This window comes from Hypanus sabinus, chromosome 7, assembly GCF_030144855.1.
Source record: "Hypanus sabinus isolate sHypSab1 chromosome 7, sHypSab1.hap1, whole genome shotgun sequence".
NCBI lineage: Eukaryota > Metazoa > Chordata > Chondrichthyes > Myliobatiformes > Dasyatidae > Hypanus > Hypanus sabinus.
Genome location: NC_082712.1, coordinates 34616540 through 34630561, shown reverse-complemented (window position 1 = coordinate 34630561; position 14022 = coordinate 34616540). Strand labels below are relative to the sequence as shown.

Here is a 14022-nt window from a genome sequence, read left to right as displayed (position 1 = left end):
CATCATGGGTGTGGACCAAGTACATCCAGAGGGGCAGATAGTCGGACAGTGTATCTATCTTTTGTAAACACTTCAGTAGCTGCATAGACACCTGAAGAGTGGACTATCTGTTGGATGGAAGTGACCAACAACTCTGATAGAGGCAGATGCCAAGTTGTTAAGCTCATCAGTGGGAGGTGGTGCTTTAGCACTGCTGGCCCACCGCCTCGAGGGAGTCCTGATCATAAGCGGGCCGAAACTCCTGAGGACAGATGGCGGATCAACTGATGATCCCACTGATGATAGCACAGGACAATTAACATCTTAGTCCACGTGTACTTTCAATTCAATTCTCATTTCCATTGCAGCCACTGTGCACCCTCATCACAACACGCCCTCCCACCCATGTTTCTAGCATCAGCAACCTTACAGTCTGTTCCCTTTTACAAATCATTGATTATGAACAGTAAATAACCAAAGGCCTAGAATGATCCTCAAAGTAATCCCCTCATTACACCCTTCAGAGTCAGAAAAAAGACCCATTTATTCTGACTCGAATAAAGATACTGAGAACAAGAAGCAGAAAATGAGAAAAATGATCAGGGCAGGAGCTGGTGTTTGGCGTCCAGGTCGGGGCGCTCCACAAAGGTCAGCGATTCCTAAAGTCAGGTCAGCAGGTACTAAGGAGACCAGTGATCCCCAAGCGGGCAAGTCCAGGGTCAGGATTGGAGGCGTGTCTGTGTATGTGACTAGGTGGGTGGGTGCGAAAGGGGCTTGCTTTGCTGTGGCTGCTTGTAGGGTTCAGCTGAATATCGCGGGCATGCCACGTTGGTGCCGGCATGTGTGGCAACATTCACAAGCTGCCCCCAGCACATCCTGGGGTGTGTTGTTTGTTAGTGTAAACAAAGCTTTTTCACTGTCCATTCCAATGTACGTGTGATTAATACACCTGAGTCAGACCCTGTATTCCATGACACTGTTAAACAGTGTTCATTAACACTGCTTAGAATAGAGGCTAAGCGGAGCAGGAATGTCTCTAAGCAATGACATGCCTATTGTACAAGGAGTTGTTACATTAATCAGCAGGAAATTATCTTCACTTGTGTACAGGCAGTAAAATCCCTGCACTGAAAGTGCACATCATGGGAACTGTTAAAATAATTACACCCAGGGAGACAACTCCCCAATTGTGTTAATTTTTGGGATATTTCACTACATCAGAAAAAAAATGGTACTCATAAATATAAACTGCTGCTGATTCTCCACGGGATGCGATGATTATCAGGATTTCCACTGTTCTACCCTCAGCACTGTTGATTTTAACCAACAGTACATTTGAACTAACCAGTCAGCCGCCAGATAGAGAATCCTCACAATTTTAGTCATTTATCTCAATTTTCAACAATTTCTTTGACAAGTCAATTCAGCTCTAACAATAGCTGCTCATGGGTATCCTGCCTTTTTCCCTTATAGTAGGGGTGTTACTCAGACTCCAGTCACCATGGCTTCCTTTGATATGCTGGCACCTCATTCACATGCAACTTTTCCCCTCCTCCCCACTGCTTTCAGATGACATCATGTTGCTCCACTTTCATCTTTTTCCCCCCTCCTTTGATAAACCAAGGTTGACGGAATGCAACTGCTCCTGTCTGCGACACAAAGAGAAGCATACCAAGGGGCCCTTTCAATTATCCAACAATAGACTCAACCTCATTATTAGGCTGAACTTTGACATCACATACTCATTTTAGGAGATCATTCCTCCCACTGTATTTTTAATTTATACATTGGACATTTCTAGAAAGTTAATTGGTTGTACATAAGTATTAAAAACAGTTAATGGTGAGTCATCTTCTTAACCCATAGAATGCTAGGTCACTAGGACCTGCAGGGTAGCAGATTTTCTCTCTTTATGAGAATCAGTAAAGTATCCAAATTAGTTCAATAATCTGGGTACTTTGTTACTCTAACTAGCTTTTCAATTCTAATTTTATACTAAATTTAAATATCCCACCTTCCTTGATGGGATTTGAAGTATTGTCTCCAGATTTTCCTCACTTGTCTAAACCAGCACCAGCTTTGAAACAAGCATCCAATTACCTCTGCACACGCTTTATCCCAACAGTATTTCCCTTTTGAAGTATCTATAAACAATTACCTTATGCAAGTTACAACTGAGTCATCTTTTTCTTTGGCACTGAATTCCTTTATTAAAATGTCATTAAAGTAAACACTGTAGTGGATTAAGAAGGCAGCTCACCACCAGCTTCAAGGGCCACTAGGGATGAACAATTAAATTCTGGGTCCACCTGCAAAACCGGTATCCCTTGGATGAATAAATAATCATCTCTCTGCCTCTTTTGTCAATAAATCTTAAACTGGATCATCTTATCACTATTCTATCCATTCGTTATACCTGCCTCCACATGTCACTGTCTGTCAAAGCTGATTGCCTCCATGACTTGCATATGACAGCTAGGACGTAACATCCATGGTCAACCCTGACTAATGGACAGCCTCCTGATCACCTCTTAAATTTACTCTTAATCTTTTCTATATGGACCAATTTCAGCTCCCCCCCCCCCAATCTCTCCACGTAACTGAAGTTCTTCTTCTGTTATATAATAGTACATTCCTTGATATAAAAGTCCTGTATTCCATGACTCTTTAGTCCTTTCCATAGAAGCTGTCTGAACTACTGAGTTCCTCCAGTATTTTGTGTATGGTTTTTCTGGATTTCCAGCATCTGCAGAATCTCTGTGTTTATAATAGTACATTTCCTCTGCACATCTTCCTAAAAATGTGATTCCTTCACCTGGATACAGTAATTCTTCTGAGGGGCTAAAAGACTGTTTGCTACGGGCTTCTTCGTTCATTTGTTGTAAGACACGGGCAATCAATGGTCTTCCCATAATCATGATTGTTCTTGGCAAATTTTTTTCTACAGATGTGGTTTGCCATTGCCTTCTTCTGGGCAGTGTCTTTACAAGATTGGCTACCCCAGCCGTTATCAATATTCTTCAGAGACAGTCTGCCTGTCATTGGTGGTTGCATAACCAGGGTCTGTGACAGGCTCCAGCTGCTCCCATGGCTTCACATGACCCAGATCGGGGTGAGGGCAGTGGTGATCAGGGGAGCTAAGCAAGTGCTGCACCTTGCCCAAGGGTGACCTGCAGGCTAGTGGAGAGAAGCAGCATCTTACACTAGCTTCTGGTCTCTGATAAATTCCATTGATTGAAATTAGGTGAAAATATTGATCAATACCAACAACCTGTAACCTACATCAAAAAAAAAGTGGATTGGCTGTTATATATTAAGAAAACATTCAAATATTCATATTCTCACTGGAGTCAGCCACCACAGGAGGCAATCTTTCCCTCATTCATTTCACAAATTTAATTTGTTTTAGATTCTCAAAAGGAATGAGGGCAATAAAATTAACGAAAACATTCAGCAGGTCAAGCGGCGCATGTAGTGAGAAAAAGAGTTATTGTTCTAAGTCAAAGATACTTCAGGATTCTGACAAAAGATAGTTGAAACACTAACTCGCTCTTTTCGCTCCCTGGCCTGCTCATTTTTTCCCTAAACATCCCACATCTATTTTCCCCTGATTTTCCAAATGAGTGTAGATCAGCCACTAATCATTACAGTTAAGCTTCACTACAAGACAAAATGAAATTTAGAAGGTATTTGAAATTTTAGATGCAGATTCCCAAGTTTAATAATAATTAAGTTATATTAGTTCCAAATGCTTTTTATTCTCTGAGAATTCTGTTTTCTTATCAGCAGTGGCATCATCTTTTGTCATCGGGAAACCTCACAAGTATCAATACTTCCAGAAGTGACTTAAGAATCAAAGTATCCTCTAACAGTTTAAATAAAGCAACCTCTAAAGTCCAATTCTCATCACGTTCCTTCTTTTAGTTATTTTAAAAAATGGCTCAAGCACAATTCCTCCTCCGTCCACCAGTGACGTAATTTCGGCAAGACATCTGGCAAGCACACAGCTATCTGTGGCATAATCCCATCTGACTTCCCAGACTAAAGATCATTTTAATGATTTTGGCAATCCCTCATACAACCACAGCAGTTATTTCCATCACTGGAGCATCATCTCTTTTCTGGAGACATCCAAAACTAAACTAGTTTCCCCAAATTCTACTTCTGTTTTGAACAATCACTCACTTTTTACCAGCCATCCCAACAAAAAAAAGCTAATGGCAAAAGAGGGAGGGGTCTCCAGAATATAATGTGATTGTGGTATACGACACTCTGGATATAACGCATGAATACTGTACAACCACATTCCTTCCTGGATGTTGTTCACTCATTTTAAATGCATCAGAAAAAGGCAATGATTGGGCTCTTTGAATGCTTATATCCTCAAGAACTCATAATTCAACTTTCAAAGTCCAGAAGAAACTGAAGACCTCTAGATACTGCTGCATCTGGATGTGGGAGGAGGGCTGAATGAGCCAACCTCTGGGACACCGCCAAACCTTTTCTTAAGAGCCTGGATTTGTCAAGAGTTCCGATTGCTGTCACTGCTCCAATGTTTCCAATCACGCAGAGAAAGTCTGCAGATGCTGGAAATCCGAGCAACACACACAAAACGCTGGAGGAACTCGGCAGGCCAGGCAACATCAATGCAAAAAAAGCACAGACAACGTTTTGGGCCAAACCGTTCCACAGGACAGGAGGGGAAAAAAAAGCTGAGAAGATTTAAAAGGTGGGGGGGGGGGAGGGGACAGAGAAAAACAAAAGGTGATAGGAAACCTGAAGGGGGAGGGGATTAAGTAAAGAGCTGAAAGTGAATTGGTAAAAGAGACAGGTCATGAAGGAAAGAAAAGGGAGAGGAGCACAAGAGGGAGGTAATAGGCAGGCAAGGAGACAAGGTGAGAGAGGGAAAAGGAGTGGGAAATAGTGAAGAGGGGAGTGGGGGCATTACCAGAAGTTTGAGAAATCAATCAGGTTGGAGGCTCCCCAAACGGAATACAAGGTGATGTCCCTCCAACCCAAGTGTGGCCTCATCACGACATCGGAGGAGACCAAGGGTAGACATATCGGAATGGGAATGGGAAGTGGAATTAAAATGGGTAGCCACCAGGAACTCCTGCTTTTTCAGCTGGATGGAGCATAGGTGCTTGGCGAAGTAGTCTCCCAATCTACGTCGGATCTCACTGATATACAGGAGGTCACACCGGGTTTTACCGGGCCTTTTAAATCTACTCCTCAGCTTTTCTCAAGTGCTGCCTGGCCTGCTTGAGTCCTCTCAGCTTTTTGTGTTTGTGTTGCTCAAATATTTCCTTTCCTTTCCCTTCAGGGATAGGGGAATCCACTTGAAAGTCAGTGTATTCCAGTTAACTGGGCCATTGAGTAATCAGATCAGCCACTTATTTGGGACAACTCTTAAAGAACAAAAAACAATCAAGAAAATAATTCCCTTTGTTTATTTGGGACAAGAAAACAACAGTTTCAAACTACACAGTATAAGTTGTGTATACCTGTGTGGTCATTAGACACTACACCATGCTTAGAGGAGTTTTAAAATAGCATCATTTGCATATGTTTGTATTCAAAAAGCAGAACACCAACTGAGAGTTGGTGAGAAACTAAGCAATTTAGAATTGTTTTGCTCATTGCTGTTTCAAGCATTCAAGCTTGGAGATGCCAGAAACAGCCAGGAGTAAAAAGGAAACAATTTCACAATATCAACAAGCTGGGGACGACAAAGAGTTTAATGCTATCGACAGTCATCTTGGCTGTTACACTGAAAATGAATGTTTGAAGGACGAAATCGTCAAAAACTTTGTACAAAAGCAGCCCATTATCTGCACCAATTTTGCTTATTGACAGTCGATCAAAAGAACACTTCAGCACGTTGGCTGTTTGTTGCATCCGACGATGACAGCAAAACCCGTGTGACAGAGTTGTTAAAAAGTGGAAAAGTGATTGCACTGGGACAGTTCCATTCCACTCTCTCGACCTTGGAAGTCTGGGTGGGCGGCATGAAAAGTCAACACTAACTGGGGTATTCCTTCGTTGCAGTGGATAACCATGACTAATTCTGTGCTTTATCATTGCAGAACCTCCTTGGCCGTTGGATCTCACTGCTGATGTCATTTGCGCAGTCCACCAGAACCAACTTCACATGCTAGGTCAGGCATGTCCCCATTTCACTGGGGCACAAAGCCCACTGGCTACTCTCACCTGGTTTAACCCACCTGTCAAAGCGGTCTACGGGGTGCAGCTGCTGTCTCATGCAATTAGTTACCTGAAAGCATAGGTGAGAGCAGAGTATCCTGTGGGGACCAAAGTGCTATCTCCCAGGACACCCCAAAGACAGCAGTGTACAACAGATTAATTCCTGTCATTAACCATTAGGAACTAATACAGAGTTTTATAGTACTGTAGTAGCTTTGGTAGTGTTCTAATTTATTCTTATTTCATTTAAGTACACAATTTGTTACTCAGATAATGGTGGCTTGTATTTTTTATACCTTTTAAAACTATTTACATGAAATTCCGGCTAATTGGGACAGCCCTTTAATTTGGCCAAAATGTACCGGTCCCGATTATCCGGAATCCACTACAGCGAATTAGTACAACCATGCCGATTACTTGAAAACCTTCGTATGTTCACAATCGGATTAGCAGAAATCGCAACTAAATCAAGACGAAAGCAATTAAAATTCGAGAATTAAAATGTGTCAGGCGCGTGATTTATAAGGATGAGAAGAACATGTTTTTTACTTCATACAGGAATGAAAACACTCGGGAAGTATCTGACTGAACATATCTCCACAAATACAAGCAGACAGTAGATAAGCATCTCTTTCCCCAGGCTGGAGTCGGAATAACAACCTCCAAACATCTAGCCGAGGGGTAAAGGAGCGTGCGTCTCCGGAGACTCTCATGACATGTGCCATTACAACTCAGGAGATTGTCCGTCCAAACTGCAGCGACAAGGGACGGCTCGGGGAAGGCGAGCCCGGGACCCGATCAGTCCCGAAGGCCGGAGCCGGCACACACCTTACCTGCGAAACGCAGCAGGGCAGCGACATCTCCACCCGTCCGACGGCAGCGAGCGCAAGCGGCCAGGAGGCTCAAGGGCGGGCGGAAAGGATCACGTTGTCCGCTCGCCTCCCGCTGACCATGGTCGGGAGGGGCGGGGGGCTTTATATCTGAGAGGTGGCGGGACGAGCCCGGAAGGCGGCCACCGCAAACACAAACAAAAGACGACGACGCGACCAGGAGAACACCACACACTCCCACAGCCGCACTGTTTGTGCCGAACCCAATTCACTTCCGGAGACGTCAGACTCTCCGCTGTACATTTTGGTAATTATTAAAGGAGAACATCCTCATATCTTCAGAACTATGTCGACTTTTCAAAAAGTCACCTTTCACTGCATATGTTAGTGGAAGTTTGTTTAAATATCGTTGTTTTGTATTCAATCCATGTATTTTTATTTGTTTTTTTTTATTGCAATGTGCACCCTGCTCTACACAGCAATTGTTTCAGGCTCTGATAGGAGCTGTGTAAATAACCCTTATATTAACCCATTATGAAGCAAATTCGTAAAGCCAAGGTGAATCGTTTTGATTTCTAACCCATCTCGTTCACTGGATCCGTGCACGGCTCACCGACTCGCGAGCTTGTACTGGAGCCGCCCGGGGCGGATGGAGAGAGAAACGGGGATGGGATGATGAACTCGGGCGTCCGTACACGGGGTCAAAACACATGCACCGTGCCGATGGAGTGCATCATTCCTCCCTGTTGCCCCAAGCACCGTTTTTCTCGGACACTGGGCGACCAGAGCCATAAACGCTAGGCGAAATTAAATCCTGCTGCTTTCTTTCCCAGTCAACACAAACACATTTTATGATCACGGAATTCAATTATTCGTGGGATTTTTTTCTCTCTACACATTCGGCTACTTAAAAGTGCCTAAGCTTCATCAGGCTTCCATTTTGTTAATCAATCAACGCCCCGATTTTGGAATTAGGACCTCTCCACTCTACAGCTGGGGTTTGCCGTTTAATATTAATTAACTTGCAATTTATGTGCTTCGAAAGCGTGAAAACACCATCTTCTCAGTCGCTAGATTGCTTCTATAAGCATTATCAATTTTACAAATCAGACCATTCAAGAAAAATGGCAGGCAGCGTAACAGTGACACGGATGAAGAGGCAGCTTCAAAGAAGCTGTATAAACAGATATCCAAAATTGCCGATATTACGATATCAGGGCGAGACATATGGTTGCCAAATATTTTTCAACTGGGATAAGGTTTGAGGCTATTTGGTTTAAAAAAAGTAGGGTGGCATCAAGAAATCTGGAGAACGTGATAAGTGAGGAGCTGTTGTGTATTCGATTCTCCTAACCATTTTATGAGAATGACATATTGGTTATATTTTTAATACATATTTTGGGAAAGGAACCTGTCCCAGCATACCTCTAGCCAGAACATCAATTAAGGTATCGTCATAAGATAGTATTGTTAATGTGAACTCGTACGGTTGGTAAATTTGTTTATAATTTAAAACAAGGGAAAATCTGCAGATGCTGGAAATCCAGGCAACACACACAAAATGCTGGAGGAACTCAGCAGGCCAGGCAGCATCTATGGAAAAGAGTACAGTCGACATTTCAGGCCGAGACCCTTCAGAACTGAAGAAAACAGATGAGAGTCAGAGTCAATGACTCCCATCCACTCCACAATGTACTGGTTAGGCACAGGAGTACATTCAGCCAGAGACTCATTCCACCGAGATGTAACACTGAGCGTCATAGCCTACCTGTGGTCATCAAACTTTGCTACTCCTCCCTCCGAATGTCAGACACCCTGAGCCAATAGGTTGGTCCTGGACTTATTTCCACTTGGCATGATTAACTTATTATTATTTAATTATTTGTGGATTTATATTGCTATATTTCTTCACTATTCTTGGTTGGTGCAGCTGTAACGAAACCCAATTTCCCTCGGGATCAATAAAGTATGTCTGTCTGTCTGTCTGTAAGAAGGTAGCAGGAGGGGAGCTGATAGGTGAAACCGGGAGGGTAGGGGGTGGGTGAAGTAAAGAGCTGGGAAGTTGACTGGTGACAGAGTTAAAGGGCTGGAGAAGGGGGAAGCTGATAGGAGAGGACAGAAGGCCATTGAAGAAAGGGAAGGGGGAGGAATTATTTCACCAATTGACTTCCCAGCTCTTTACTTCACCCTTCCCCCACCCCTCCCAGTTTCACCTATCGCCTACTGTCTTGTTATTTCTTCCTCCCCACCATTTTACTCTGACTTCTCATCTTTTTTTCTCCAGTTCTGATGAAGTGTCTTGGCCAGAAACGTCGACTGTACTCCTTTCCATAGATGCTGCCTGGCCTGCTGAGCTCCTCCAGCACTCTATGTGCGTTGGTTTATAATTTATTATGTTTGGAAACTCCAAACCATAAAAAGCTAATTGAGAGAAAAACACAGAGGGTCCAGAATGTGAGTCTAACTTTGTTTTACCTTGAGCAAGGCACACACGTGCTGTGGCAACCTAATGGTGTGAGCCATTTAAGTATTTTTACATATAAGCAACAATACATTATGTAAGCAACAAAGAATGCTTAATCACACAATATATTTACAATATCACTCAAATATTACTGAAATATTAAATACACAACACTCCTCCGTGCTTGGCTATAAGCTTCAACTCAATATAGAATGCATCTCAACTTACATACACATACTATATATACAGTATATTACATAATTGAACTACTCTGTAGACATCCACAGCATAGTCAATTTTAAAATTGTCCCATTCAGGCCTTAAGATTTAATTGCTGTGCAAGATTTCTTACTCTTGTGAGGTAACATCTTTCCTGACAAATGGGGTTACTCTGCTTGGCAGGTGAGACTTACAGCAGGGAAAACAACCTGAGGTTCTGGGGCCTCCCAGAGTTGTCCTTGAGACTGCAGGAAGTAGTTCTGACAGCTGTGGCCATCTTACTTCTCTAACAATTGACTCTGGTCTCCTCAACCAATGGAGGTGTCTTTTCCAGATGACATCAGACACAATCTCCACCGTGGAGGAGAGTGGTTCAGTTCCCTCCTAACTCTTTATGAGTACGCACTTTTAATCACCTCTGTAGTCCCTCACCAGGACTGCTTGTCCAGAAGTGAAGTATCAGACCTCCTTGTTTGAGGAGCCTCCAATTTGTCTCAGCTGTTTGTCCTGCCTCCCTACTCCTTCTGAGATTGTGTTTGAGGAGTTCCAAGCATGAGCACAAGGGACGACCCAGGAACAGCAAAGTTGTTGAGTTGTTGGTTGTGCAGTGTGCTGCATTGTGATATGCAAGGAGGAAATTGGTGAGTTTCTGATTCAGTGTCAGTGTGGTGTGTTCTGTTGACATTGTTTGCAATGTGTTCTTTAGACAAGTATCTTTGCCAAGTCATTTGTAGCTGGGTGGTACAGAGCAGTTGGAATATGTCTTATTCCATTCATTTTCAGTAATGACTGGAACTGTTCCACAAAGTCAGTGACAATGCACAAAGTGTTCTGGAACATAAGTCCTTGAGAAGAGGCTTCTCAACATATCAACAGTGTGCAAGGCTGTTGTGGAGGCTATTATAAACAATTCTGGCCACTTAGTAGCTGCATCCAGTACTACAAGGAAATTGTGCCCATGAATGGTCCAGCAAAATCCACAAGACTTCTCTGCCAGGGCAATGCACCCATTCCCAGGGGTGGAGAAGTGTTTCTCTTGGCATCTTCTAGAGGGCCTCCCTGCCCTCTATTGTGGACCTGTACTCTTCCAAGTTGAAGAAGAGGGCGGGGAACATCATAAAGGACTCCTTCCATCCTGCGCACGGACTGTTTGAACTGCTTCCGTCTGGTAGGCGCTTCAGATCCCTCCAGTCTAAGACTAATAGGCACTGGAGAAGTTTTTTCCCTACTGCGGTCACTTTGCTGAACAGTTAACTGCCGGTTAACTGTTGGCTAGCTATTACTTGGATTGCACTACTTGTATGTATAATCTATATTTTCATTTATATTTATCATTATTATTGTTACGAGCAGAGAGACAACATCTGCCGGAAGTAAATTCCTTGTATGTGCACAGGTACTTGGCGATTAAAGTCTGATTCTGATTCTGATTCTGATGTTGACATCCCAGACAGTGCATGATAAGCACTATCCCAGGCCACCAGACAAAGATTCAAGCAAACTTTCATTTTGACCGTGCTTAGAAGACCAGCATGTAGCTCTTCCTACACTTTAGCTCTCAGCTTGGATTGTGCAGCAACTCTCAATTCCCCCCGCCACCAAGGACAAACTAATCCCAGCACAGTTAAAAATGGGGGAACTGGGATTTCTGCTGCACATTTCAGCCATTTTGAGTTACCATATGGACCAGAGACAGTGTGGGATCTTTTCTGGTTTCCCTTGTGATCACCCGTCTATATCAGCAAGACTTTCGATTTGCATTAGGGAGAATATGTTATGAGAAGTGTCCTTTTTTGTAAATTTTGCAGGTATTTTCCTTTCCACTGTTGATGAACCCGTGAATTTGTCCATTTTCTGCCCTTTTTTAAAACTCGTCTCTGTCTGTTCCTTCAAAATTAGTACGTGCTGCACTGTTTCTCACTCCATTTTTTTTAACTCAAATATTTCGGTCTGCTTTTTTTTTAACTCCAATGTTTTGCTTCACTTAAACAGTTAAGTAGTCTTCTCGGATTTGCTTAAAACTTCCGCATCGCCACCATTATGTTTTGTAACTCCAAAACATAAAATTAATTGAAAGGAAAACACCGGAGAATCCACAATATGAGTCTACCGTAACTTCTTTTTCACTTTAGGCAAGCCATGCACGTATAATGTGGTGGCGTAATGACGTATGCCATTCACATACTTTTACATTTAACCCATAATCAATTACATGTAAACAACAAAGAATGCTGAATCAAGCAATATATTTACAATATCTCTCAAATATTACTGAAATATTAAATACACAATGAATTGTGTCATGTAAGGAGGTACAGTCCGAAATTTGTTTTGCTTGCATGCATGCCATCCGTACAGATCATTTCATTACATCGGTGCATTTTGGTAGTACAAGGTCACAAAATAACAGAATGTACAATAAAGTGTTACAGCCATAGGGAAAGCAATCTGTTTGATGTGTGATTCAATGTCACTGCTTCAAGGAGGATGACAATATACATAATAAAAATGTGATCTGACTTCACCTTCAAATTTATTTTCAGGATGTGGACATTGTCACAAAGTAAAGAATTACTTTTTTAACATAAACAAAAAATGCAGGGAACACCTAACAGGTCAAGCAGCATTTGTGAAAAGAGAAGCAATGTTCCTGGCCAAAGACGCAGGTCAAGACAAGCTGTGTTTATTGTCATCCGCACCAGTACAGTGAGATGCAGAGGTACAATTAAAAACTTGCTTGCTACAGGCACACGGGTACAGAAACACATGGAATATAAAATATACAAGTGAAGTAAGGGAGAAAAATACATGACTGCAAAAATGAAACCTTAGTGCAATAAAATAATACACAATCTGGGAGAAATACATGGCAGTGAAAAAGGTGGTCTGCAGTGTTCCATTGGTGAGGTAGGGTTTGGGTTATGTAGATCAATTAAAGGACATGGTGGTTGTAGGAAAGTAATTGTTCCAGTGTGGGACCTCTGGATTCTGTACACCCAACTAAGTAGCTGTGAGAAATGGGATGATGATACATGCTGCCTCCTTGAAGCAGAACCTCCTGTAGATGCTGTCAACAGTGAGGAGGACCCATGAAGGACCAGGCTGTGCTTTGCGGTATTTTGCATTCCTGGGTGTTGTAACTGCAGTACCAGGCCACAATGAAACCAAGATACTTTCAACCGTGCATCTGTAGGAAAGAAATCAAGTTTCCAGCATCTATAATTCATTGGTTGTGATTATTTTTGGTCACTCTGATAGCAAAAAGACATTTTAAACTCTTCCCAGCTATTCTCAAAGGGCTGAATGTTCTCATTCTGCTCCTAATTCTTATGGCCTTATTCAATACACCCGTGTTTCTTGGGAATTGCAAGTCTACACAATGGTGTCAGGGTGGAGTTACCTGGGGGTTAGACCATGGTAGGATGGAAGTTTTAACTCCATAAAAGACAGAGTGAACTATTTAACAACTCAATAGCTTCAGTTAGCTGATGTAGTGGCATCAGCACCAGTCTTTGAGGCCAATGGTCATGGGCTCGAATCTAGCTGGCTCCCTGCATGCTTTCCCTAGCATGGATTGACACTCCATGTGATGTCATGGAGTGCTTTCAAGCTAGAAACTCAGCCTCGTAAAAAAAAAAACCCAGACAAATGCTAAGAAAATGGCAAAAAAAAAGGATCAATAGCAACTTCAAGCCACATTTACTAATAGCAACTCTTCACTTCCAGGATTCTGTGTAAAATATGAATTCTCACTCATGATCACATTTGACTTTACATTCTCTAAATTACGAGCCAAGTAAAATAACTACTAGAATATATCCTGGAATCCCCTTGAGGATTGATTTGCCTTCTATTATTCTTCGTATTCATCAGGGAACATATAGATGTTATTAAAACGTTTTATTGCTGATGGTAAAGTGCTAACACCAGATAAGGAGATAACAAGTGGGTGAATGGATCATTGCTGGCAGATATGGACAGAAAGTGCCATGGCACTAAGGGAAACACGAGGGGGTATTTCTTTACTCAAAGAGTGATAGCTGTGTGGAATGAGCTTCCTGTAGAAGTAGTAGAGGCCAGTTCAGTTGTGTCATTTAAGGTAAAATTGGATAGGTATATGGACAGGAAAGGAGTGGAGGGTTATGGGCTGAGTGCGGGTAGGTGGGACTAGGTGAGATTAAGGGTTCGGCACGGACTAGGAGGGTCAAGATGGCCTGTTTCCGTGCTGTGATTGTTATATGGTTATATGGCTGATAAACTGTTTTAATATCAGTGCTGTGAAGACAAATATCGAAGGAAATACTGACTATAAGAGACACTTTACAA

The 14022-nt window shown here is 42.5% G+C and overlaps 1 protein-coding gene across 1 annotated transcript in view; it reads right to left on the bottom strand.

Moving 5' to 3' along the window:
* The window catches only part of serinc5 (serine incorporator 5), an 85802-nt gene extending 78513 nt beyond the window's left edge, over window positions 1-7289 (bottom strand). The window contains exon 1 of the mRNA XM_059974455.1: window positions 7017-7289. Coding sequence (XP_059830438.1) covers window positions 7017-7043 — 27 coding nt within the window. The 5' untranslated portion in view covers window positions 7044-7289. The remainder of the gene's footprint in view (window positions 1-7016) is intronic.
* Window positions 7290-14022: the final 6733 nt, after the last annotated feature.